This window comes from Xyrauchen texanus, chromosome 34 (genome assembly GCF_025860055.1).
Source record: "Xyrauchen texanus isolate HMW12.3.18 chromosome 34, RBS_HiC_50CHRs, whole genome shotgun sequence".
NCBI classification, from domain to species: Eukaryota; Metazoa; Chordata; class Actinopteri; order Cypriniformes; family Catostomidae; genus Xyrauchen; species Xyrauchen texanus.
This window is the reverse complement of record NC_068309.1, coordinates 26,719,829-26,743,260: the sequence shown is the minus strand read 5'-3', so window position 1 is coordinate 26,743,260 and position 23,432 is coordinate 26,719,829. Positions and strand designations below refer to the sequence as shown.

At 44.1% G+C, this 23,432-nt stretch overlaps 1 protein-coding gene across 2 annotated transcripts; it reads right to left on the bottom strand.

Annotated features, from left to right (window-relative positions):
• Nucleotides 1-1,021: 1,021 nt before the first annotated feature.
• On the bottom strand, nucleotides 1,022-23,164 carry slc13a5a (solute carrier family 13 member 5a). Of its 2 annotated transcripts, XM_052104902.1 has the most exons (12): nucleotides 22,920-23,163; nucleotides 21,697-21,825; nucleotides 21,078-21,214; nucleotides 20,808-20,995; nucleotides 19,860-20,043; nucleotides 18,344-18,466; nucleotides 17,970-18,182; nucleotides 16,624-16,730; nucleotides 15,917-16,029; nucleotides 7,304-7,465; nucleotides 1,873-2,010; nucleotides 1,022-1,606 (listed from the first exon to the last, which is right to left on the bottom strand). In XM_052104902.1, the coding sequence occupies exons 1-12, from the start codon at nucleotides 23,022-23,024 to the stop codon at nucleotides 1,481-1,483; spliced, it is 1,725 nt and encodes a 574-aa protein (XP_051960862.1). In that variant the 5' UTR covers nucleotides 23,025-23,163; the 3' UTR covers nucleotides 1,022-1,480. The 2 variants fall into 2 exon arrangements, with proteins under 2 accessions (XP_051960862.1, XP_051960863.1); XM_052104903.1 differs by lacking the exon at nucleotides 17,970-18,182 and having other exon boundaries at nucleotides 22,920-23,164.
• Nucleotides 23,165-23,432: the final 268 nt, after the last annotated feature.

Here is a 23,432-nt window from a genome sequence, read left to right as displayed (position 1 = left end):
CTCGCAGTGAGAACACAAGCCATCCACAAACGCTGCCCAGACAAACGAGACAGCTCCTGTGGCCGTCAGAAGCAGAGAGCACTCTACCGCATACAGGAACTACACAGGGGCGGAAAGGTATCTTTATAAAGACGCGCCCTGAAAAGGACGTTCAACGCCAGCTGTGTTATTGCTCTTTAAGCTAAATAACTCTTTTAGAGAAAATCAACTCTGCGCTGTCGAAGTGCCCAGGGGCAAACTGCACTGCCGTGCAGAGAAGGGAGAAAGCCGCTGATATGCACCGTAGATCCAACAGAAATCGCTCAGAGATGAGAGGAACAGTGTATGACTCGCAGCTCACTACATACACAACCATCGGCTCCGAAGAAAATTTCTGAATGAAACAGATGCATTTCCCCTCCTTTATACGCGTATGTCTGGTGGTGGGACATGCAAATTCTGTCTGCTAATTTCTCATTGGCCTTTTCTCATAGATCAAAGATGCAAAAGGTGCTCAAGAGACACCCCTAGTGTCGCTTCTTCGACACAACGTCGAAGTGAGCAACAGACGGGGAAAATATATTACATATTGCACCTTTAAAGTGTATTTAAATAAAAATTATTGCACTCAGTAATTTTGGGAATTTGTCTTCTTGGACTTGACATGGACATCTAGCGGTGTAGATTCGGCATCAGCTACTGAAATTAAGCAAGTAGTATTCAGCTGATCGTGTGATCCTTACATGGCAGTCCCCATGAGGGGACCCTCTCCATGTAGAATAAAACAGCTTTTATGAGGTTACTGATATGACTGGAGTTCCAATCTCATGTGGGTGGTCATGATTTTATTACATATGTTTTAAAATTACTATTAATTTCTTTTGGTGTAAAACTTTTTTAATGAGGGAAAAATACAGAGTGCATCTTTAAGTTAAGGGCCACAAAATGTCTTTGATTTTTTTTGAGGCTGTCACACATGAATGAATAGACAATTTAAGTATTTGACAATTTATTATTAATAAATATGAACAAAATACAGGTTTTTAATTTTTATTTATGTAGCTATACATGTACATTTTAATAATCTGGAACTGTACATGATTATGCATGTCAAAACTGCCTGGCATGTTTTGTTAAAATATAAAGCTGTTCACAGTTTGGAAGTTCATAGATTGTTTTACTTCCTTTAAAATCTTCATAATATTATATGATTTTAGCCTTTTGGCTTTCAATGTGTATTCCTCTTATGAGCAGTGCAGCATTATTGCTTTTGAAGCCACTTTATTATACCTTAAATTTTTAGGTAGTTACACAAATGTACATAAAAACATCAAGTTATCTGCACAGTCACAGTACAAAAGTGCAAGTGATTGCACACACTATTATCTCCAGTGAAACCAGTCACTGGATTTATCTTGTCTGGCCTCTTCAGTTTCAAATATAGTTAGAGTAGTGCTGAATGGTGTAGTCTGGCAGTATATCAATGGTTTGATTCAGTCTCTCACAGATCTGTTTTGTTTGCCCAGCTTGGAAAGGTGTCTAAACTGAATATGGCTTTGCCCCAGCTGTTGATGGACAAGGTGATGGAGAGGATGCCGATGATATTCATGACTATTCCTGTCTTAGCCTGTGAGTAGAAGTGGATGTATATGTTACAATGTATTATTTTGAAATAGGTAATGCCCAAATCCTCCCTTCAAATAAGAAATATATCATCCAATTATTCTTCCAATTGTTTATGTGATTAATATTATTAAGTTTTTCAAAACATTCCAAAACAGATCTTATACAGCATTTACATTACATTAGAGATTAAATACTTTGCATTTATGATTTAATTAGTTCAAACAGAGTGCTGTTTGAAAATTTTCAAAAATATAAATAGTTACTCACCATATCTGACACTTTCAGGTATCCATAAGAGAAGACTATGGCGTTTGGAGGGGTCGCCACTGGGAGCATGAATGCAAAGGATGCACTGAGGGTGCAGGGGATCATAACATACAGAGGGTTGATACCTATTGACTGGGACTGAAAAAATAAAACAATGTTTAGACAAACCAGCTTCTTTCTCTGAGTTATGCTACGTATTTCATTTATTTCAGTCCATGCAGCTTTAATTCAACACTTTCAAGCTCTTTCATTAGTCAAATTGTAACATTATGAAAAAAATGGCTTGTGCTCTTGTTATTCACAGTTTCTCCAAAAGAGGTCTCAGGTCTCCCTGACATTTTTCTTTAAGACCATTTGAGTTTCAAGTTAGCTATGTCATAATTTACTGCAAGACTTATATGTCCATGATTCCATATGGATCCCCACACTCTAGAGATCCACTAGCAATTATTAATTGTGAGCCCCTACTGAATACTGTGTGTTTCTAGAGTAACTGAGTAATTTGAGTAACTGCACAGTGTGTGTTTACACATGATATTAAGATCCAGGTGATCTGATCACAAGTGGTCAGTCGAGACACATCGCCATTTATACCTGGTAGTAACAATAGTCTCAAATGTGTCTCCTGACCACTTTTTTTTTTTTACTAATTTTGACAGGAGGGTCTCAGATTTCATGACTACATACTTGGGCTGTATATTGATTACATTTTTATTTATCAAATTAATGATATGATATTCAGATTAATTAATCAAATGAATCACAAGTATCAATATTTGCTATAAAATACCCCCAAATATAGATAGTTCAATATATAATCATAAAAATAATAATACATATTTATTATAATATATAATAAATATAATAATTTAGACAATTCAGAGACATTACATTATTGTGGCAGTCTTTAGAGGTCAATCTATGGTTTGCTTTATTTCCATATCATTGAACATAAGCCTATCACTGACCTATAGCCCACAGCATTCACTTTACAATTGATTTCATCAATCTGTCCAAGGTAGACTTAAAGGGATAGTTCACCCAAAAAATGAAAGCGATAATTTATTCATAATTTACTCACCCTCATGCCATCCCAGATGTGTTTGACTTTCTTTCTTTCTGCTGAACACAAACAAAGATTTTTAGAAGAATATCTCAGTTCTGTAGGTCAATACAAAGCAAATTAATTGTGGCCAGAACTTTGAAGGTCCAAAAAGCACATAAAGGCAGCATAAAAGTAATCCATAGGACTCCAGTTGTTAAATCTATAACTTCAGAAGCGATATGAGAGGTGTGGGGAGAAATAGATCAATATTTCATTATTTTTTTACTGTTAAAATCTCCTCCCTGCCCATTAGGTGGTGATAAGCACAAAAGAAGAAGAATGTGAAAGTGCAGATTTATAGTAAAAAAGGACTTAAATATTGATCTGTTTCTCCCTCACACCTATCATATCGATTATGAAGACATAGATTTAACCACTTTTAAATTACTTTTTGTATTACTTGTATGTAGCCTTTTTGTACCTTCAAAGTTCTGTCCAGCATTCACTTGCATGAGATATTTAAAAAAAAAATTATTTGTTTGTGTTCAGCACAAGAAAAAGCCATATGGGATGGCATAAGGGTGAATAAATGATGAATAGATGACTATCCCTTTAAGAGATGTTCTCACAGGATGTGCGCATTATTGCATTCCAACTGTAAATAATGCATCAGACAGACACTTTTGGTGCATTTATGATGCTCTAGCCTTAAACACTGTGTTTTTAGGATGTGCCATTTATGTCTAAAGTGCTATAAAGGCCATAAATGCAAAAACAATTTTAGGATGTCAAGTAAAATATAGTTTGAAAATTAAAAAAAATACATTTCGGGACCTCTCGACTCTGCTGCATCCACCTGTCTTTGATCAGCAGTCAGTTTGTTGTCCGTAAAGCTGTGCTTACTGCCCCCTGCTGACTGCGACTCAAAAAAAAACATTTCTCAAATTGCTCCATTGGTAGGTCAAATTCCTTATTATGTAAGGAATTTTCTTAACACTGTCACGATCTCTTGTTGTCTGCCCCGTGTTTCTCGTGTCACCTGTTATAAACTACAATTCCCACAATTCCCGGCCCTCATCACTGCCAGCACTCAATCATTGTTCTCACCTATTTGTCGTTTGATCATCACTCTCCCTGTGTATTTAAACCCTGTTTGTTCCCCAGTCCTTGTCGATTGTTGAATGTGGATGTTTGAATGTAGATGTTTGTTAATGTTACCGTTGCCCTCCGTGGATGTTTGCTCAACCTGTGTACCCCTTGGATGTCTTTCGTGTTTTTGTTTTATTTTCCCATTGTGGCGTTTTATTTGTTCCAGTGTTTGTCTAGTTATTTTGCAAATAAACCGCATTTAGATCCTCACCCCCGTCTGCCTTCTCCTGCCTTCATAACAGAACAATCGACCAATAATGGATCTAGCGGTTCTTCAAGCGACCTGTCAACTGCTCAGCTTAATGCAAGAGGACCGTCCTGTGGAAGACCACATCCGCGATTTCCTCGAGCTGGCGAGTGTTGCGGACTTCCCAGACTCCTCCCTGGTGGTTTTCTTCAGGGCCAACCTGAACAGTTCGCTGAACAGTTCGCCCACGCCTGCCTTGGTCAACGAGCCAGCGCTGCCAGTCTCGTCCGCCCGGAGGAGGAGGAGAGGAAAAGGCTTCCGCCCCCCAGTTCACGCCAGCCACGGTCAGCGAGCCAGAGCCCACGCTGACCCACTCCCTCGGCTCTGCCTCCTGAGCCTCTCTCGGCTCCACCTCCAGATCCTTCCACTGCTTCGCCTTCCATGGCTCCGCCTCCTGAGCCTCCCTCGGCGCTGCCTCCTGAGCCTCCCACGGTTCCGCCTCCCGAACCATCCATGGATCTGCCACCGGAGGCCTCCATGGCTCCACCTGCCACAGCTCCGCCCTCGGAGGTCCCCATAGCTGTGACCCTGAGGCCAACTTCCAGACCCCCTGAACCTGTCCTTGCCCTGTGGCCGCCTCCCAGGCCTCCTGAACATGTCCCTGTCCAGTGGCCGCCTCCCAGGCCTCTGGAACCTGTCCCCGTCCTGTGGCCGCCTCCCAGGCCTCCTGAACCTGTCCCCGTCCTGTGGCCGCCTCCCAGGCCTCCTGAACCTGTCCCCGTCCTGTGGCCGCGTCCCAGGCCTCCTGAAACTGTCCTTGCCCTGTGGCCAGCTCCCAGGCCACATGACCCAGTTCCCATCTTGTGGCCTCCTCAGACTACCTGCCTGCCCTCTGTGCCCCCGTGGACTGCCTGTCTGCCCCTTGTACCTCCTTGGACTGCCTGCTTTCCCTCTGTGCTTCCGTGGACTGCCTGCCCCCCATTCCTTGGACGATTTTGTTTTGTTTTTTGGGTATTTCTTCTTTCCTTTGTTTTAGGAGCGTCTGGAATCCGCTCCTTAGAGGGGGGGTTATGTCACGATCCCTTGTTTTCTGCCCCGTTTTTCTCTTGTCCCCTGTTATAAACTACAATTCCCACAAATCCAGGCCCTCATCACTGCCAGCACTCAATCATTGTTCTCACCTGTTTGTCGTTTGATCATCACTCTCCCTGTGTATTTAAACCCTGTTTGTTCCCCAGTCCTTGTCGATCGTTGAATGTGGATGTTTGAATGTAGATGTTTGTTAAGTTACCGTTGCCCTCCGTGGATGTTTGCTCAACCTGTGTACCCCTTGGATGTCTTTCGTGTTTTTGTTTTATTTTCCCATTGTGGACGTTTTATTTGTTCCAGTGTTTGTCTAGTTATTTTGCAGTGTTTGTCTAGTTATTTTGCAAATAAACCGCATTTAGATTCTCACCCCCGTCTGCCTTCTCCTGCCTTCATAACAAACACATTGTTTTTTATATAATCAATCACACTACATTTACATATGTCTCTATTTAGCACTATCCGCTTAATGCCCAAAATGGACCCTAATACCAGTTTATAATACTGACCATTAACTTCTTACCATCTGTTCATGCTGGCTATCTCCATAACCGTCTCTTAATTACTAACCAAAAGCATAACAAATGCGGACTCACTGAAAGCACATTTGACAAATGACTGGACTCAACAGGCACGTCTCACAAGTTGGAAACAGGGGTCATTAGGGAACAAACCCAAGCACAAAATGTACTGTAAGTGTTCCGACAGTGTTCTAGCTCTGTTCTCAAAGCTAAGCTAAATTACAGGTACCACAGGGAGGAATGAACAATACTGGCTCACACAGCAGTGCCTGAGTATCTGCCTTCCAGCCTTGGGTGAATGAACAAGTTAACAGTCCCCCTTCCCCCAACCCTCATTCTTTTTAATTCTTCCTCTCCCTCTCTTTTTTTAGCCAGACAACAATGGATCATCTCCATGGCTCTCCCATGTGAGCCACTTCAGCTTTAGCCTCCAACAAATCCCCCCATTCACAGGCTCTCTTGCATAGGCTAATTCATGAGGAGAGAGCAGCCTGTGACAACCACACAGCATTAGACAAGAAAGGTGAAATCCAGAAGAAAGAGTTGTGGAGGAATAGACTGCTTTTAAAAGGAATGTGTGAGAACCTTTTCACAATTACCCAAGTTTTTCATTTGTGTTTGTTATTATATGAACAATTGGTAGATGTACAAGTACATCTTTCATTCCATTAAAAAAACAACAACATGGTAAATGCAGTATGTGAATTGAAAAAAATAAGTTTGCCATATCTCACTATGAAACAACATGAAAATATGTCAACCAACATGAAGCTTAAATCAAAACTTACAGTTGAGTTACTCTAGACCAGCTAAATAAACATAATGAAGGTACAAGGTACAAGTATATGGACACGTTTTGGTTCTCAAACTTAGTAGAACATGTCCATAGTTAATGTGAAGAACTACACCAGTAGGAGGCGATATGCACGAAAAATGCAAAAACGCCAAAAACAAAAGAAGAAGAATGTGAAAGTGGAGATTACTACTTAATTAATAGTTTAAAAGGCTTAAATGTTGACCTGTTTCTCACCCACAAAAAATCATATCACTTCTAAAGATATGGATTTAACCACTGGAGTCATATGGATTACTTTTATGCCGCCTTTATGTGCTTTTTGGAACTTCAAAGTTCTGGCCACCATTCACTTGCATTGTATAGACCGACAGAGCTGAAATATTCTTCTAAAAATCTTTGTTTGTGTTCAGCAGAAGAAAAAAAGGTCATACACATCTGAGATGGCATGAGAGTGAGTAAATGATGAAAAAAATAATAATTCTGGGGTAAACTTACTATCCCTTTATGTGTCCAAATACCTTTTGGGGCCACATGTCAGTAAACTGTATGTCAATATGTAATTAATTACAGATTTATTGAATTTATTTAATGTAGCTTTAAAAATATATGTAAATGTGAATTTGAGGAGTGTACTGTACAGTATGTACCATAGATGCGAGTATAGGCAGAAATAATGTTGCTGTGGCAACATTGCTTGTGCACTCAGTGAAGGTAGCTATCATCAAACACAGGATGATGGCAATAGCCCAGGGAGGGATGCTCTGAAGGGGTGACATCTGATCTCCAAGCCACTTGGACAGCCCTGAGACCTGATTAAAAGAATAGGAATTGGGTTGTATATTAATAATGTTAAAATAAAATAACATTTGTAAAATTATTATTTCATGAATTTAGATGGTCCCCTGTTTAAATAACAGCATTAGCTGAGTGAGAATTTAATTCATATATAAGCAAAATGACACCATAACAAATATACTCAAATTAATCAGAACTAAATCTAATAATTAGAATCAAATCAAGAGCTTGTGAATCTGAATCAAATCTGGAAATCTTTATCAATACTCAGCCATAACAGGAAGATCAAACCAATACTGACTGATCAATACAAATCTACATTAATTATAACGTTAAAACATATTTAGTCATTGGTACTCATATTTTGTTGTGTGCAGATGAAGGGGTAATTGAGCTTTACTGATGGTGCTGTGGGGGTACTTAAGGCAGAAGGTTGGGAAATTGCATACACTTAATGCATTGAAGTCTCTGTATACATATGAGGCATATGAGGTATCAATTGAAATCTTAGTATATTAACTTTTCAGAGATCACTTCAGCATTTATGTTACTTGACAATAACAAAATTAGGCTTTAAAATATTTGCATTGAATATTAGTGCCCCCCAGAGGTAATGGAGTACATATATTTATATCAAGGGTGGGGAACGTCCGGCCTCCGAGTCAGTTCATAAATGCAAAAAAATACAAAAATAAATCTCTACACGGCAATTACATTTCCTGCAGTCATATATAAAATGAAAGTTCTCATTCTCAGGAATGTGACTGTACAGCTTATTTTGTTGCCATAATACCACATTTCAAAGAAATTTGAAAAGAATCACAAAGTGAAATATGATTTCTGTAAGTCATCAAATAAAAATGTATCTTTTATGCACCATTTACTGCTGCTGTAAGCCCCAAACATAGCTGGACTGGTAATCTGGCATACCGGGCATTTTCCCGGTGGGTCGAGACACTTTGGGGCCGATCAGGGGCGAACTGGCCCTCGGGAGAACCGAGCGGTCCAATGTGTCAACCGCGAAACATGCCGAATAGGCGGCGATAAGCTAAAATGCAGCGCCACTTTATGCAGAACAGACCACACTACGGTGCCGCGATATGCCGAAAAGGGCAGCGAACATCCCCCCTAAAATTTCGACTTTTAGGCCACTTGCTATGTAAAATCCCGGGACGATTTCTATTCCTTGTCCAGCTCTGGCCCCAAATAGCTAAAAAGTTATATCTGCTTTTACCTTAGGCCGTTTTCTTAAAAATAAGCAATGTATTACTTGTCTGTGATCTTGCTTGGCTGAATAATCTATTGTTATTTCTTAATAATGTAATTGTTATGTCCAGACAAAATATGCAATCCAGCAGGAAAAGAAGCATGCTGAAAAATAATCAGAAAAATATGTTTTCGACTATTGATGTTATACATTATAACAAAGGAGAGGATCTCAGATTTCGAATGACACTTATACTGAGCTTCTAGTCCACTCAGAGGCTGAGATATTAGATGAAATAACAAGGTAAGTGATTGAACTGAAAATTAGACTGAATGTCTATGGACGAGCACATCTTTGAGGGCAAAAGTGCATTAGAGCGCCACATATATTTCAATCTGTATATTGTGATAGAATGGGATAGAGAAGAGAGAAAAAAATTCTAGTGCTTGCTGCCATCTGGTGGAATGACACCCAGTCGGTTGCGCAGACAACTCGAAAGAGTTATTCTAAAAGAGTAATTTTCGCTCTAAAAGAGCAAAAACACAGCAGCGTTGAACGTCCTTCTCAGGACGCGTCTTTTTAAAGACGATTCTCCGCCCCGGTGTAGTTTCTGGATGCGTTGATTCTCCCCACCTCTGACGGCCATAAAAACTGCCTTGCATTCCTGGGTTGCGATCACACGAATGCAGGGTTTTTATGAATGGCTTATGTTTTCAGTGCAATAACATAACCATGACAGCATTGCGGTCGTAGGCTTTTTCTTGTAGTGAGAAAAAGCCGCTTCAGCCGCCCCCCTTCCTACGGGATTGAGGCAGGCGCCGTGGGCGATGAAAACGATCTTGGGACAATGACAGGCTCCGTTTTCGCCGGGTGAACCCTCTCGAAACCCCCCGCCTCCCTGGCACGCTTGCTTGCTTCCGTCCGAGCTCGGGATGAGCACTCTCTCCAATGGGTTATGTTTTCAGTGTGAGAACATAACCGCGGCAGCGTTGCGATCTCTGCTTTCTCTTGTAGTGAGAGAGAGCCATTTCAGCCGCCCCCTGCGCCTCGCCTCCTTCCTATGGGATTGAGGCAGGCGCCGCGGGCGATGAAGAATGATCTGGGGAGAATAACGGAGCGCTTTCGCCAGGTAAATCTCCTCGAAACCTCCCGCCTCCCCGGCATGCTTGCCTGCTTCCCGCGAGCTCGGGATTAGTGCGGCCCGCTTAACGGCCTACCGTCCGGTCACTCGAGCTCCCCGGCATTGGATGATGACATCACCACTGCAACGGAGAGCGTAACAGCGGCGCCGGATGCGGATAACTCGCCTGGGCCGCCACCTTTGGGTCCCCGCCCAGTCTGAGCCTGACACACGAAGGTCCGCTATGCTTCCCCGGGCTTAATTGGTTCCGCGGGCATGTGCGCCACTCACAGCGGCGCTCCCCCGGATCCCTTCCCGGACGTGCATGACGAGCTGAGCAAGCCCAGCTTCCTCGCTTCTCTGCTCTCGCTACCCTCGGTGGTAGAACGGTCCCAGACTGCTCCCCCCTGCACGCCATGGCCCCCTCCTGCAAGTCCACCGGGCCAGGGCACTCCAAAATCTGCACTTGGGTAGTCCTGTTCTTCACGTGCTGCAGGAACTGCACTCAAACAGGCGATGGCAGTAAAGGAGGCAGACAAAGCACGCTTTCTCAAATCCCCGTCTCCCAGTTCCGTCCATTCGGCGATGCCACTTGACGACTTCGCCCAGCAGTCCTCAGTGGTGAAGAAACAGACGAAGGCTATTTTCACACATCTTGCCCTGATGCAAACCTGCCGCCAGGGGCCATGCCCTTTCTGCTTGCCGAGGGCGCCCTCCTGCGGCTTTCAAGGAAGAAAGAAATTGGTGCTCCGCCTCAACTAACAAGTTAGTGGGCAAAGCTCTCAGCCCCAGCGTCGAGCTCCCCGCAGAAGTTGGACGCCCATCATCTCACGGACCCCCTTGAGGACCCAGAAGGCTCCCAGGCGCCCCTGAGATGACCGACCCAGAGACCGAGACAGTAGCTCCGGAGCTGGTAAGACCACTCCGTTCCCCGGTGGAGGGCCGGAAGGAGAATTTTTTGTAAAATTCTTTACACACTATAGAGCTATTTCCTTGTTGTCTCTGGGTCACCTGGCCCGCAAATGCCGTTATCACGGCACTCTGCTTTCAGGCCTCAACAGTCCCGGCTTCCCGGACGTGGTGCCCCCGCCCTCAGGCCCACGACTGTTCCCCGGCCGGCCGGTTCAGACGAGTTCAGAGGACGCCAGCGTCGGACCTCCTCCTCAGACGAACTCACCCCCACCAGGTGCGCGGAGCAAGGTAAGTGCTTTGAGTTTGCTCTCAGCACCAGAGCCTCGGGATGCCACGTTGCCGTGTTACCTGTTCCGCACCGCTGCGAAGCCCCGCCGGGTATGTCCAAAATTGTCGTCCCCTTGGTGCCCCTAACACAGAGCTTAGAGGCGTGGCTTTCACTGCCCAACCCGTCGCGATGGCTGCACCGGACCATTCGACTTGGTTACGCAATTCAGTTTGCCAGGTCTCTGCCCCCCTACGTGGGCGTTCTTTTCTCCACAGTGCGAAGAAATTGCCTCCCTTTTAATCAATGACACGATAGAGCCTGTCCCTCCAACCGAAACGAAGAAGGGTTTCTACAGCCCTTACTTCATTGTACCCAAGAAAGGCGGCGGTGTATGACCGATCTTGGACTTGCGAGTTTTCAATCGGACCCCCTATCTGGCGTCTGGCATCTAGATTGGTTCGCAGCGATGGACCTGAAGGACGCATACTTCCACGTCTCGATTCTCCCTCGACATCAACCCTTTTCTGCGGTTCGCGTTCGACGGCCAGGCGTATCAGTACAAAGTCCTCCCCTTCGGCCTGTCTCTGTCCTCTCGCGTCTTCACGAAGGTCGCAGAGGCGGCTCTTGCCTCTCTCCGAGGAGCTGGCATACGCATACTCAATTACCTCGACGATTGGCTCATTCTGGCCTCCTTGCGGGAATTACTATGCGCACACAGAGACCAGGTGCTCAAGCACCTCGGCCGTTTAGGGTTTCAGGTCAACTGGGAGAAGAGCAAGCTCACCCCGGTCCAGAGCATCTCTTTTCTCGGTTTGGAGTTAGACTCAGTCTCAATGACAGCACGTCTCTCCAACGAGCGTGCTCAGTCAGTGCCGAAATGCCTCGCTTCCTTCAAACCAGGCACCGTGGTCCCTTTAAAACGTTTCCAACAGCTCCTGGGGCATATGGCATCCTCTGCATGCGTGGCACGCACAAGGTGAAAGTTACCACTACCTGCCGCCAAGCCTTCAAACCCTGGACAGACCTCTGCTTTCTAAGGGCAGGAGTGCCCTTGCAGCAGGTGTCCCGACGTGTTCTGGTTACGACCGACGCTTCCAAACTGGGTTGGGGCGCCGTTTGTAATGTGCGCGCAGCCGCAGGCCGGTGGAACCGAGGGCCGCTGCGCTGGCACATCAACTGCCTAGAGCTGCTGGTTGTTTTTCTTGCCCTGAAGAGGTTTCTTCCGTTAATTTGCGGCAAGCACGTCCTAGTCAGGACAGACAGCTGTCGTCTTCTCCTTTGGAGCCAGCAGCGACTCAAGTCACTGCATGCCACTCACATCCCCGGCAACCTCAATGTGATAGCGGACGCGCTATCAAGGCAAAGCTTGCCCGGCGGAGAGTGGAGGCTCCACCCCCAGTCGGTTCAGCTGATTTGGGACAGGTTCGGCAAGGCCCAGGTAGACCTGTTTGCCCCCAGGAAACCTCCCACTGCCCGCTCTGGTATGCCCTCACAGAGGCTCCCCTTGGGACAGATGCTGTGGCGCACAGCTGGCCCGCGGGGCTGCGCAAGTACGCTTTTCCCCCAGTGAGCCTTCTTGCACAGGTGCTATGCAAGGTCAGGGAGGACGAGGAGCAAGTCACTCTGGTGGCCCCCTACTGGCCCAACCGGACGTGGTTCTCGGATCTCGCGTTCCTCACGACAGCCCCTCCCTGGCGAATTCCCCTGAGGAAGGATCTTCTTTGTCAGGGACGGGGCACACTCTGGCTTCCGCACCCAGACCACTGGAACCTCCACGTCAGGCCCCTGGACGGGACGTGGAAGATCTAGCCGGCCTACCACCGGCCGTCATAAACACTATCAACAAAGCCAGAGCCCCTTCGACAAGGCATCTTTACGCCCTAAAGTGGCGTCTGTTCGCAGACTGGTGTTGTTCCCGAGCCGAAGACCCACAGAAGTGCGCGGTTAGGTCAGTGCTCGTGTTTCTACAGGAGAGGCTGGAGAGGAGGCTGTCCCCCTCCACCCTCAAGGTGTATGTCGCCGGTATCGCGGCCCACCACAACACGGTAGACGGCAAGTCTCTTGGTAAGCACAACTTAATTGTCAGGTTCCTAAAAGGTGCCCGGAGGTTGACTCCCTCCTGGCCTAACCTGTTCCCCTCCTGGGATCTCTCGGTTGTCCTCACGGGACTCCAGAGACCCCCCTTCGAGCCGCTAGACTCAGTTGGACTCAGGGCCCTCTCTCTCAAGACCACCCTGCTGATCGCGCTCACCTCCATCAAGAGGGTCGGGGACCTGCAAGCATTCTCTGTTAGCGACTCTTGCCTGGAGTTCGGTCTGGCAGAAACTTTTGTGATCTTAAGGCCGCGACCGGGCTATGTGCCCAAGGTTCCTACCACACCCTTCAGGGATCAGGTAGTGAACCTGCAAGCGCTGCCCCGGGAGAAGGCAGACCCAGCCCTTTCACTGCTGTGTCCAGTACGTGCTTTACGTATCTATCTGGACCGCACACAGAGCACTAGACGCTCTGAGCAGCTCTTCGTCTGCTTTGGGGGACAGCAGAAAGGGAACGCTGTCTCCAAGCAGAGACTTGCCCACTGAGTTGTTGACGCCATTTCCCTTTCTTATCATGCCGTGCCCCCCCCTTGCGGGTCCGAGCTCACTCCACCAGGAGTGTTGCGTCCTCGTGGGCACTGGCTAGGGGCGCTGCCTTAGCAGACATCTGTAGAGCAGCGGGCTGGGCAACACCTAACACTTTTGAGAGATTCTATAATCTCCGAGTTGAGTCAGTATCGTCCAGTGTTTTCTCAGGTCTGAGCCCGTAGAACTCGGTAGCACGCTGACGATCTGACCGGGTGAACCGATTGCGCCTAGCGCCCTTTCCCCCTAACCAAGGGAAAACAATGCACCTCTGTTCCCAGGAGATCCCATTTTTTGGGCCCTGGTTGACTCCTCCCTAGCCCTCGCGGGTCCGCAGTTCAGCGGAGGAACTCGCCGACCCAAACCACTGCGGGTACCGCAAGCTACCCTGTACTGGTATAGGTGCTCTACAGGTAAGGCCTCCTGTTCGGATTCCCCCTGTGTGTAATGCCACGGTACTGTCCCCTCACAAGCTGACTCCTGTGTCTCCCTTAGGCAGTTACAGCTGCCTCGGTCGCCGTGCTGTATGCTTCCCCCCTCTACGAGGCTGGATCTACCACCGCACCAACTTTTCCACATAGGTCCTAAGTATAGGCCATCTGATGTATTTGCCACTAAAATTTGCCTCCCCTCCCGGGTAGGTGTGGCCTCTGCAGGGTCTTCTCCACCATGAATGAGGGCTAAGACCCCCTTCCCTCAATGCGTGTAAGGGCCCTTGCCGTAGGCTCTATGCGAGAAACATAGAGAGAAAAGAGGCCCAGCCAGGCTGGCCCGTTCCCATGTTGGCGGCCATCACCTTGTTCCCCCCTCCAGGGTAATGATAAGGAGTCTGATGGCTTAAATGGGGCATTGGGGAAGGGTACGTGCAGCCTGACCCTTTCTTATCATGCCGTGCCCCCCCCTTGCGGGTCCGAGCTCACTCCACCAGGAGTGTTGCGTCCTCGTGGGCACTGGCTAGGGGCGCTGCCTTAGCAGACATCTGTAGAGCAGCGGGCTGGGCAACACCTAACACTTTTGAGAGATTCTATAATCTCCGAGTTGAGTCAGTATCGTCCAGTGTTTTCTCAGGTCTGAGCCCGTAGAACTCGGTAGCACGCTGACGATCTGACCGGGTGAACCGATTATGCCTAGCGCCCTTTCCCCTAACCAAGGGAAAACAATGCACCTCTGTTCCCAGGAGATCCCATTTTTGGGCCCTGGTTGACTCCTCCCTAGCCCTCAGCGGGTCCGCAGTTCAGCGGAGGAACTCGCCGACCCAAACCACTGCGGGTACCGCAAGCTACCCTGTACTGGGATAGGTGCTCTACAGGTAAGGCCTCCTGTTCGGATTCCCCCTGTGTGTAATGCCACGGTACTGTCCCCTCACAAGCTGACTCCTGTGTCTCCCTTAGGCAGTTACAGCTGCCTCGGTCGCCGTGCTGTATGCTTCCCCCCTCTACGAGGCTGGATCTACCACCGCACCAACTTTTCCACATAGGTCCTAAGTATAGGCCATCTGATGTATTTGCCACTAAAATTTGCCTCCCCTCCCGGGTAGGTGTGGCCTCTGCAGGGTCTTCTCCACCATGAATGAGGGCTAAGACCCCCTTCCCTCAATGCGTGTAAGGGCCCTTGCCGTAGGCTCTATGCGAGAAACATAGAGAGAAAAGAGGCCCAGCCAGGCTGGCCCGTTCCCATGTTGGCGGCCATCACCTTGTTCCCCCCTCCAGGGTAATGATAAGGAGTCTGATGGCTTAAATGGGGCATTGGGGAAGGGTACGTGCAGCCTGATACAGTTGGTCGTTTTGCACGTAAGAATACCTGCTCGCTCCTGTATCAGAAGTTCACGTACACGGCTCAGCACATGGCACTTTTTAAGTGGACCCCTAGTGTCGCTTCTCTGACACAATATGGAGAGAGCGACAGAAGGGGAACGTCTAGGTTACGTATGTAACCTCCGTTCCCTGATGGAGGGAACGAGACGTTGTGTCTCCCCTGCCATGTCGCTGAGCTGAGCCCGTATGTCCGGGGGCGGGACATGCAAATACTGGTTGCCAACTCTCATTGGCCTTTTTTCATAGTTCAGAGGTGAATATCGGCGCTCAAGAGAGACCCCTAGTGTCGCTTCTCTGACACAACGTCTCGTTCCCTCCATCAGGGAACGGAGGTTACATACGTAACCTAGACGTATCTGTGAGTGGTGAGCTTTTAAATTTGAGTGTGAATTTGAGGTGGCAGCCCAAAATTGTTTAAGGGGTTAATATAGGATTTATAATACAGGATATAATGTAGGATATAAGATGGGTTAGCACTTAACAAAATCAAATATGCAGAACACATTCTAAAAAGCATTTGTTTTACCTCACTGCCCTTCGCCAGTGCAAAGCCTCCTCCTAGCAGTAGGATAATGCTCCATGGCATCTTTTTCTGTGTCACCTTCCACGTGAGCAGAGCTGGAGTGGGGCCACTGTCCACTGACAAAAACAACACTCTTAATCATGTATGTTCATTGGACATTTTTACACATTTTAGGTTACAACTTACAATGTGTAATACCCAGCTTTATTATATATGTACAAACATCACATAATCTAGTCCTAGAAAGTAACTGGACAGTTTTGGACACTTAAGTCACACTTAAACATTTTAGTATTTAATTGCATTAGATAACAAAATATCAAACAAAGTGGCAACTGCAAACAAATGGAAGGAATTTTTCTCATAACAAACTACACAGGTGTAGTTATACATAACAATAACTATGAACATGTTCCACAAATGTTTGACAACCAAAAAGTGAAGTCAATTTTAAACAGTACATCTACTGTTTTATCATATAAAATCAACGAAGATGCTTTGTGTGAAATGTTTTGCTTGAAAAGTTTGGTTATGCTATATTTCTTTAAAAATGAATGCCACTTGGTTGTAATATTTTATTATAGTCTATAAAGCAATATAGTTTGAAGTGTTTCTTAAGTGTCCAAATACCTTTTGGGGACACTATGTATGTTGCATACTTTAATCTCGTTAGTTTAACAAGACATCAGCTAAGCAGGTGTTTCACTGACCTGTGTCAAAGCTCTGTACTCCCCAGCAGCACATGCGTGGTGGTTTGGAGGGAAAAACAAATAGCAGAGCAGCAATGAACACAGCAACTGTGGCATCTGTCACATACCTGCACGGTGAGTTAAATCAGGGGCACAGTTTCAGGGTTAGGGGCTACAATATAACAGGTGTTATGATTTTACCTAGGACGAATTAAATATAGGTTCACTTGCAGTGAGGATAAAAAGTTTGTACCAACCACAATATGTTTTGTGTAGTGAATTATTGTAGCGAAATAATGAATTAATGTAGTGAAGTGACATTTAGAAACCAAAATGGTAAATCATTCTATTCAGCATATGTAATGTTATTCATTTTGCATATTATTTGACATGGGGCTGCACGGTGGCTCAGTGTGAATGAGTATGTCTGTTTGTCATAGCCCTTTGACGGACTGGCCACCTGTCCAGGGTGTTTACCTGCCTTTGGCTCAAGACAGCTGGGACAGGCTCCAGCACTACCCATAATCCTATGTAGGACAAGTGGCTTGAAAAGTTTATTATTATTTGACATATGCAGCATGGCAACATACTATAAATACAGTACATTTCAAGGTTTGATTTTAATACAATTTTTGTTAACCTTTGTACAAAAAAATATTTTTGGTACTGTGTTGGGTTGCCACTTGATGTCCAATGTAAAACCTGGGTCCTGAAGCAAAACCAGTTGAGAACCACTGATCTAGATAATTAGATATTGCTGTCCTTCTCAAGAACATTTTAAAAAGTATTTGTTTGCCCAGTTTCTATTCCTTATGTTCAGTTCTTTTTTAGATAAGACCTTTCACCTACAAATAATGTTATTTTCTCAATCTCTTCACATGTCACCTGTGAGCTCATCAAGACAAACACTGTTTGAGAAAACTCCATTCACATTTTTGTTGGACATTTGACCACAAATAAAGGGACACGTTACAACTGATAACAGGAGAACACACTGTTTGTGCTGTGTAAAAGTTCAATGTTTACGTTACCCTGACAGTTTCAGTAAATCAATTCAGATTCATTCAATTTTGAATTTCCGTTGGCCAGAAGCTTACCTTCCTAAGACATTCCATTTCGTCATGTTTTTGTAAAGGTGGAACATTTTTGAGGATGCTTGTAAATGGAAGATGCTTGACATTTGTTTTCCCTCAAAGATGATCAGAGGACATTTGACCTTTCATTTTACCTTAAAATCTTACACAATTATTATGTTTCATTCTAATCAAAGATAACAAGGGTCTTGACATCTTTATACTACTTAGTGTTACTTGTAAAAATTGGGTCTATGTTTCTATCTACATTATTGTTAGTGTTTTCAGCCTTACTCTTTTTCAGCATTGAAAAAGTGTGTTCCCCAGCCATCCACAAAGCCTGGATCACGAGTGAACCAAAGCACCACCAGCAGGACAAAGTGGGCTAGGACACTCAGCTCCCCAAAAGACATGGGGCCGAGACGCCGGTGCTCCTCTTTAATTACATTATATGCAGCAATCTCCTTCTCAGACTTGACCATCCCACAGCCCCATGTCTTTCTGAAGCTAGAGAGATAAAAACAAAATATATATATATATATATATATTTATACAAAGAGAGATAATTGTACAGTAAATGTCTATAGTTTAGAGTAAATGTCTATAATTTAAATGGCATAAGGCTATAAGATGCCACAGAGTTTGAGTAATTGGGAAAGAACACTCACTTGAAACCCAGGAACACAACCTGTAGCCAGAGCCATGCCATTATGAGCATGATTATCATGTTTGGGAAGGCAAACCCAAACCAAGATGCAAAGTTTATAACATCAGGATTGTCTGGGAAAAGTCTTAAAGGTAAAAAAAAAAAAAAGAAAATACAGATTCATATTCATATTCAGTTATATTGACTTAAAGGTTTTACTATCACAGAGGCAACATCTAAATAAGAATATGCACATTAGAGACCATGAAATTTAAATTGGTGTTATGAGGCTTAAGCTACGTTCACACTTCCAGCGACACGCAGCGACAAAAAGACCTCATCTCATTCATTTTCAATGAGAGCTGGTGACCGGATGTGGGCATGTCCAGCGACGTGACAAAGTTGAGAAATGTTTAACTATATGCAAATGAAGAGCAACTTTCGGGAGCGACAGGCAATATAAGAGAAGATGGTAGAGCTCACGTGATCCTAATATTTTAATAATAATAGTAATTTTAAAGAAACAGTGCTGTTTAGACTCTCCATACACACCACTAGCAACCTAACCGCCAGACACTGACGACATGCAGCGACAGGTGAACGCTGGCAGTGTGAACGCAGCTTAAGAGTCCATGTCTGTTATCCTTGAGGCAATCTAGTGTACATGCAAGTTTCAATAAACTTTTAGCAGATATTTAAAATTCACTTTCTCTTCCAGGAAAGGATTTGGGTCTGTATACAAAGTTTTATCCAATAAATAAGTCTCTAGAATGAGAATGTTCCCTCCCTCTAATATCATCTGCCACCGACTAGCCACAGCAAGTAGCAGATCTTGTTTTTGCTGGGCTGTGATGGAAACTTGGCTATATAAAAAAGGATAAGTCAATTGTAAATGACTCTTCATGTATTGTCCCAAGCCACTGATTTTTTTTAAAGATTTACACACGTTTCTATGCATAATAATTTAGCAGTTTACAATGTGACCTGGCAAGTTTATTGTTTGAACTTATTTAACATTATTTGGGTGAAATCAATTGACGATATTCAATGAAATACAGTATATTATAAATGTACTGTATGTATATATATATATATATATATATATATATATATATATATATATATATACATACAGTACATTTATAATCTCCATTATTATTATTTGATAACATTTTATCTAGGTTTGATATAGCCATCTACATAGCTATCTGATAACATCAGTTACTGTAATATTTAATGTTGGGCAAATCAGCAAGCTAGCTAGCTAACTCATTCATGCAGCCATAGTTTAATCAGAGATTAGTTGGCAAGCTTTCTACTTTAAAGGATTATAAATGATCATTAAAAAAAATGATTAGACTATGGAGAAAATGAATAGGAGTTTTAATTCTGGAACCAGACTGATGCGCTGTGTAGGTATTATGTCAACACAGGCAAGAAAATTGCATTCATCAACCATTTCATGAGAACTTTGAATACAAGCAAAAGGTTAAGTGTGTCTCCAATTTAGGTTGAGGACACTAAGGTGAGGTACCTACTGGTTCATCTGTCCCATGAGAACCAGATTTGGCCCTGTGCCTGTGAGAGTGGCTGTCCCACCGATGCTGGCTGCATAGCACACACACAGTGTCAGACCTTTACATATCTTCAGTCTTTCCTCTTCCTCTCGATTATGCTTTTCTGTGTCTGATTCCAGTGAGAAACTGTGGCCATTCAGAACCACTGTGCACACACAATAAAACAGAAATAGTTTTACCATTCATGTATAAGAAGCTCTAAATGAACAGAGTTTTCCATATCAACAAATACACAGAGACAAAATGTACATCAGATCTACTGATGTTCACTATGTCAGAACTGCATGGTCATTAATCTGCAGGAAATGTTAAGATCAAATCTTTAGATACACTATATGGTTAAAAGTATGTGAACACCCCATTCTAATGGATTGTTTGAAGTTTGGCTAGGCCCCTAAATAAAGAAAAACCTTAATATGTGCAACAGCACACACAATGACATTCAAGAGATAGTGTGCCCTTCAATATTTATGGTAACAATTTTGGGAAGGGCCCTTTTCTGATTCAGCATGACAATGCCACTGTGCACAAATCAAGGTCTGGTGTGGTTTATTGGGTCTGGTATGGAAGAACTTGTCTGACCTGCACAAAGCCCAGACCTGAACCCCACTGAACACCTTTGGGGTGAACTGGAACCTGACTGTGAGCCAGAAACTATCATCTAATATAAGTGCCTGACTTCACTGATGCTCTTGTGTCTGAATGGGAGCAAACCTCTGCATCACTGTTCCAACATCTTGTGGGAAATCTTCCCAGATGAGTGGCTGGAACAGCCCCCTAATAATGCCAATGGTTGTGAAATAAAATGGTCAACAAACAAATATAGATGTGATGTTTGTGTGTCCACATAGTTTTAGACATATTGTAACTGCTATAACTCAACTAAAGGCGTCAGAGCAAGTGTCTTACCCTGGGTGTCAGTTTTTTTCTCAGTATTTTTCTCTTCACTTTCTGGAGGGGGTGTCTGGTCTTGATCTGCTGTGTTGTTGAGCTGCTCCAGAACAGCTTGAACAATGGGGACCATCATGGCAGTTGTGGCTGTGTTGCTGATCCACATGGAGAGGAAGGCTGTCACACCCATGAAACCCAACATCAACCTGCAGAGAGGCAGAAGAGGCTAGAATGACACTGCTGTTATGTTCAAGGCCATTTTGAGAGGAATCGAAGTACATCACTTACAGAGCAGGGCGCACACCCACTATGAGTAACACCCGGAGTGCAATTCGCTTGTGAAGATTCCAGTGCTCCACAGCTACAGCCACCATCAGTCCACCCAGAAACAACATGTTGGTGTCCTTCAAATACTGCATACAAACCTATCACACAGACATATGATGCACCTGTGAGGCAAAGTTTCAAGTTACAATAAAAAGTAATGCAAAAGAGATGAAAAAACTTGAAACCAAAACGGCAATTGCAAGTGGGGTGGCCAATGGGGCCCGCCACTGTCGCCATTACTCAAATCAATTGAGAGAATGAGTTTACTCAATCAAATGTCAACTTATTAGGGTTTTCAGTGAACCTATAGTGTCATAAAAGTGAATGTGACATGGAAAGGTTCTGGTGGTGGTGGTGGAAACGGTCCTGCATTAAACTCAAAATGTAGTTATAGTAACGTACATTCTATGAGACTAGGTTTCAATTAGGTTACACCAACATTAGTAAAAATAAATGTCGTTTAAAATACAGATTTGAGACTCACACTGCATTCTATCAACATGTTAGCATCAAGTTCTAAATGATGGAGGCAAAGTCATGAGGATCAATTAAATGATGTGCAAAAATGGCCTGAACTTACATCTTTGGACTCCATGATTCTAAATAATGGAAAGAGTACCGCTGGTAGGAGTGCAGTGACAGCCAAGGGCATAATCTCTGTACACCAATACACTGCCATCAGTGCAACTACGTATGCACATGCAGCCTCCTGCAGACAAACAGGGGAACACAGCATGTAAGTGAAAATCAGGCCTTAACTACTGCATGATGTAAGAAATGTTCTGAAGAATTCTTGTATTTTGATAGCAATCATTCAGGAAGAATCACCTGAGTTCAAAGCCTTTTGGATCGCACTGCATATATTATGTTAAAAATGTAGCTTTATAAAATGAGATTACTACCCATAATGGATTAGTACATGAATGTGAAATTCCTGCGTAGGAAAAAAGCAGATTATCCAGTCACTCTAGCAATATAACCCCCATCATACCACAATACAATTGTAATGTGTAACTGAATGTTTTGTTTTGCAAGAAATGTAGATACTTAAGCTATGCTCAGATTAAAAACAGGCTTCTGAGGTGCAAAGTTCCTTTCGTTATTCAGTCACTCAGAAACACTGCATAAGATCTGATTGCCATCAGTCATCATTTCTTCCCAAAGTAGGCTATGTAATAAAAATCATTAAACATAATCTATTTTTAACTTTATAGCAATTATGCAATATTTTTATTGGGATGATGAAATATGATGTGACATAATATCCATATGACCATCAAAATGCGAATTTATCCAAGTTGTTTTTAAATTAAGTGACTTTGCAATACAGTTTAATGCGTTTAGTAACGGAATGTTTTGTTTGAGAGTTATCAAATATCTAAATATTTGGTACAACTATGCGTAAATCTGGGACGAAAAAACTTTTTACACCAAAGGGTTAAGACAAAAAATAGGGCATTGTGTGTTTAGGAATGTGTCCCCCAGTGACACGCAGTGCCTCGTCTCCATTCCTGCTCGTCAAGACACAGAGAATCCAGTCTGAAACAACCTGTTACTCATGTAATGTGTAAAAAGCGCATCCCTGAATCTTTCTTTACTCTCTTTGACACACTCTCATGAGCACTTGACTGTGTCAACCCTATTTAAAGGCTGCGGAAACTGAGACCCAACGCCGACCACGTAAAATGCATTTATTGAGCATCACTGATGTTTTAAACTTTTAATTGCAACACATTACCGACCTTTTAAAACACGCATCATAAATACCAACACATTTAGAATGTTATCATAGACATAGCCTACCTTTGTTCCAATGACTAGTGGCAAAGGCAGCAGGAGAAAAGGGGTGCAAAAGAGAATGAGTCCGTCTTTCATCCTCCATATAAACTTCAATAAATGTGAGACCATCTTTTGTTACTTTAGAACAACTATACAAATAAAAGTGCGCAAAACAGATCTTCTGACTACGGTTAAGTGAGGACAGAGCATGGGTTTGCGCTCTCTTCTACACACACGCGCGCGCACACACACACACACACACGCACGCACGCACACACACACACACACACACACACACACTGAAGCACATAATTAAGCTTGTGCGAGGGCTGCACCCTGTCATTTTCAATGGCGATTTAAATATTAACTTGCGTATTTCACCATAAAATATCTGAGAAATGGTCAACATACCTGACTTTGCCTATGGAGTAGCTACATTTTCTCTTTTTTTGTTTCGCTCTTCTTAGTAGGCCATCTCGGTAACGAACCATTAATGCGGTTTTGTTCTGACAGCTCACTCTAAATATTATTACAGTA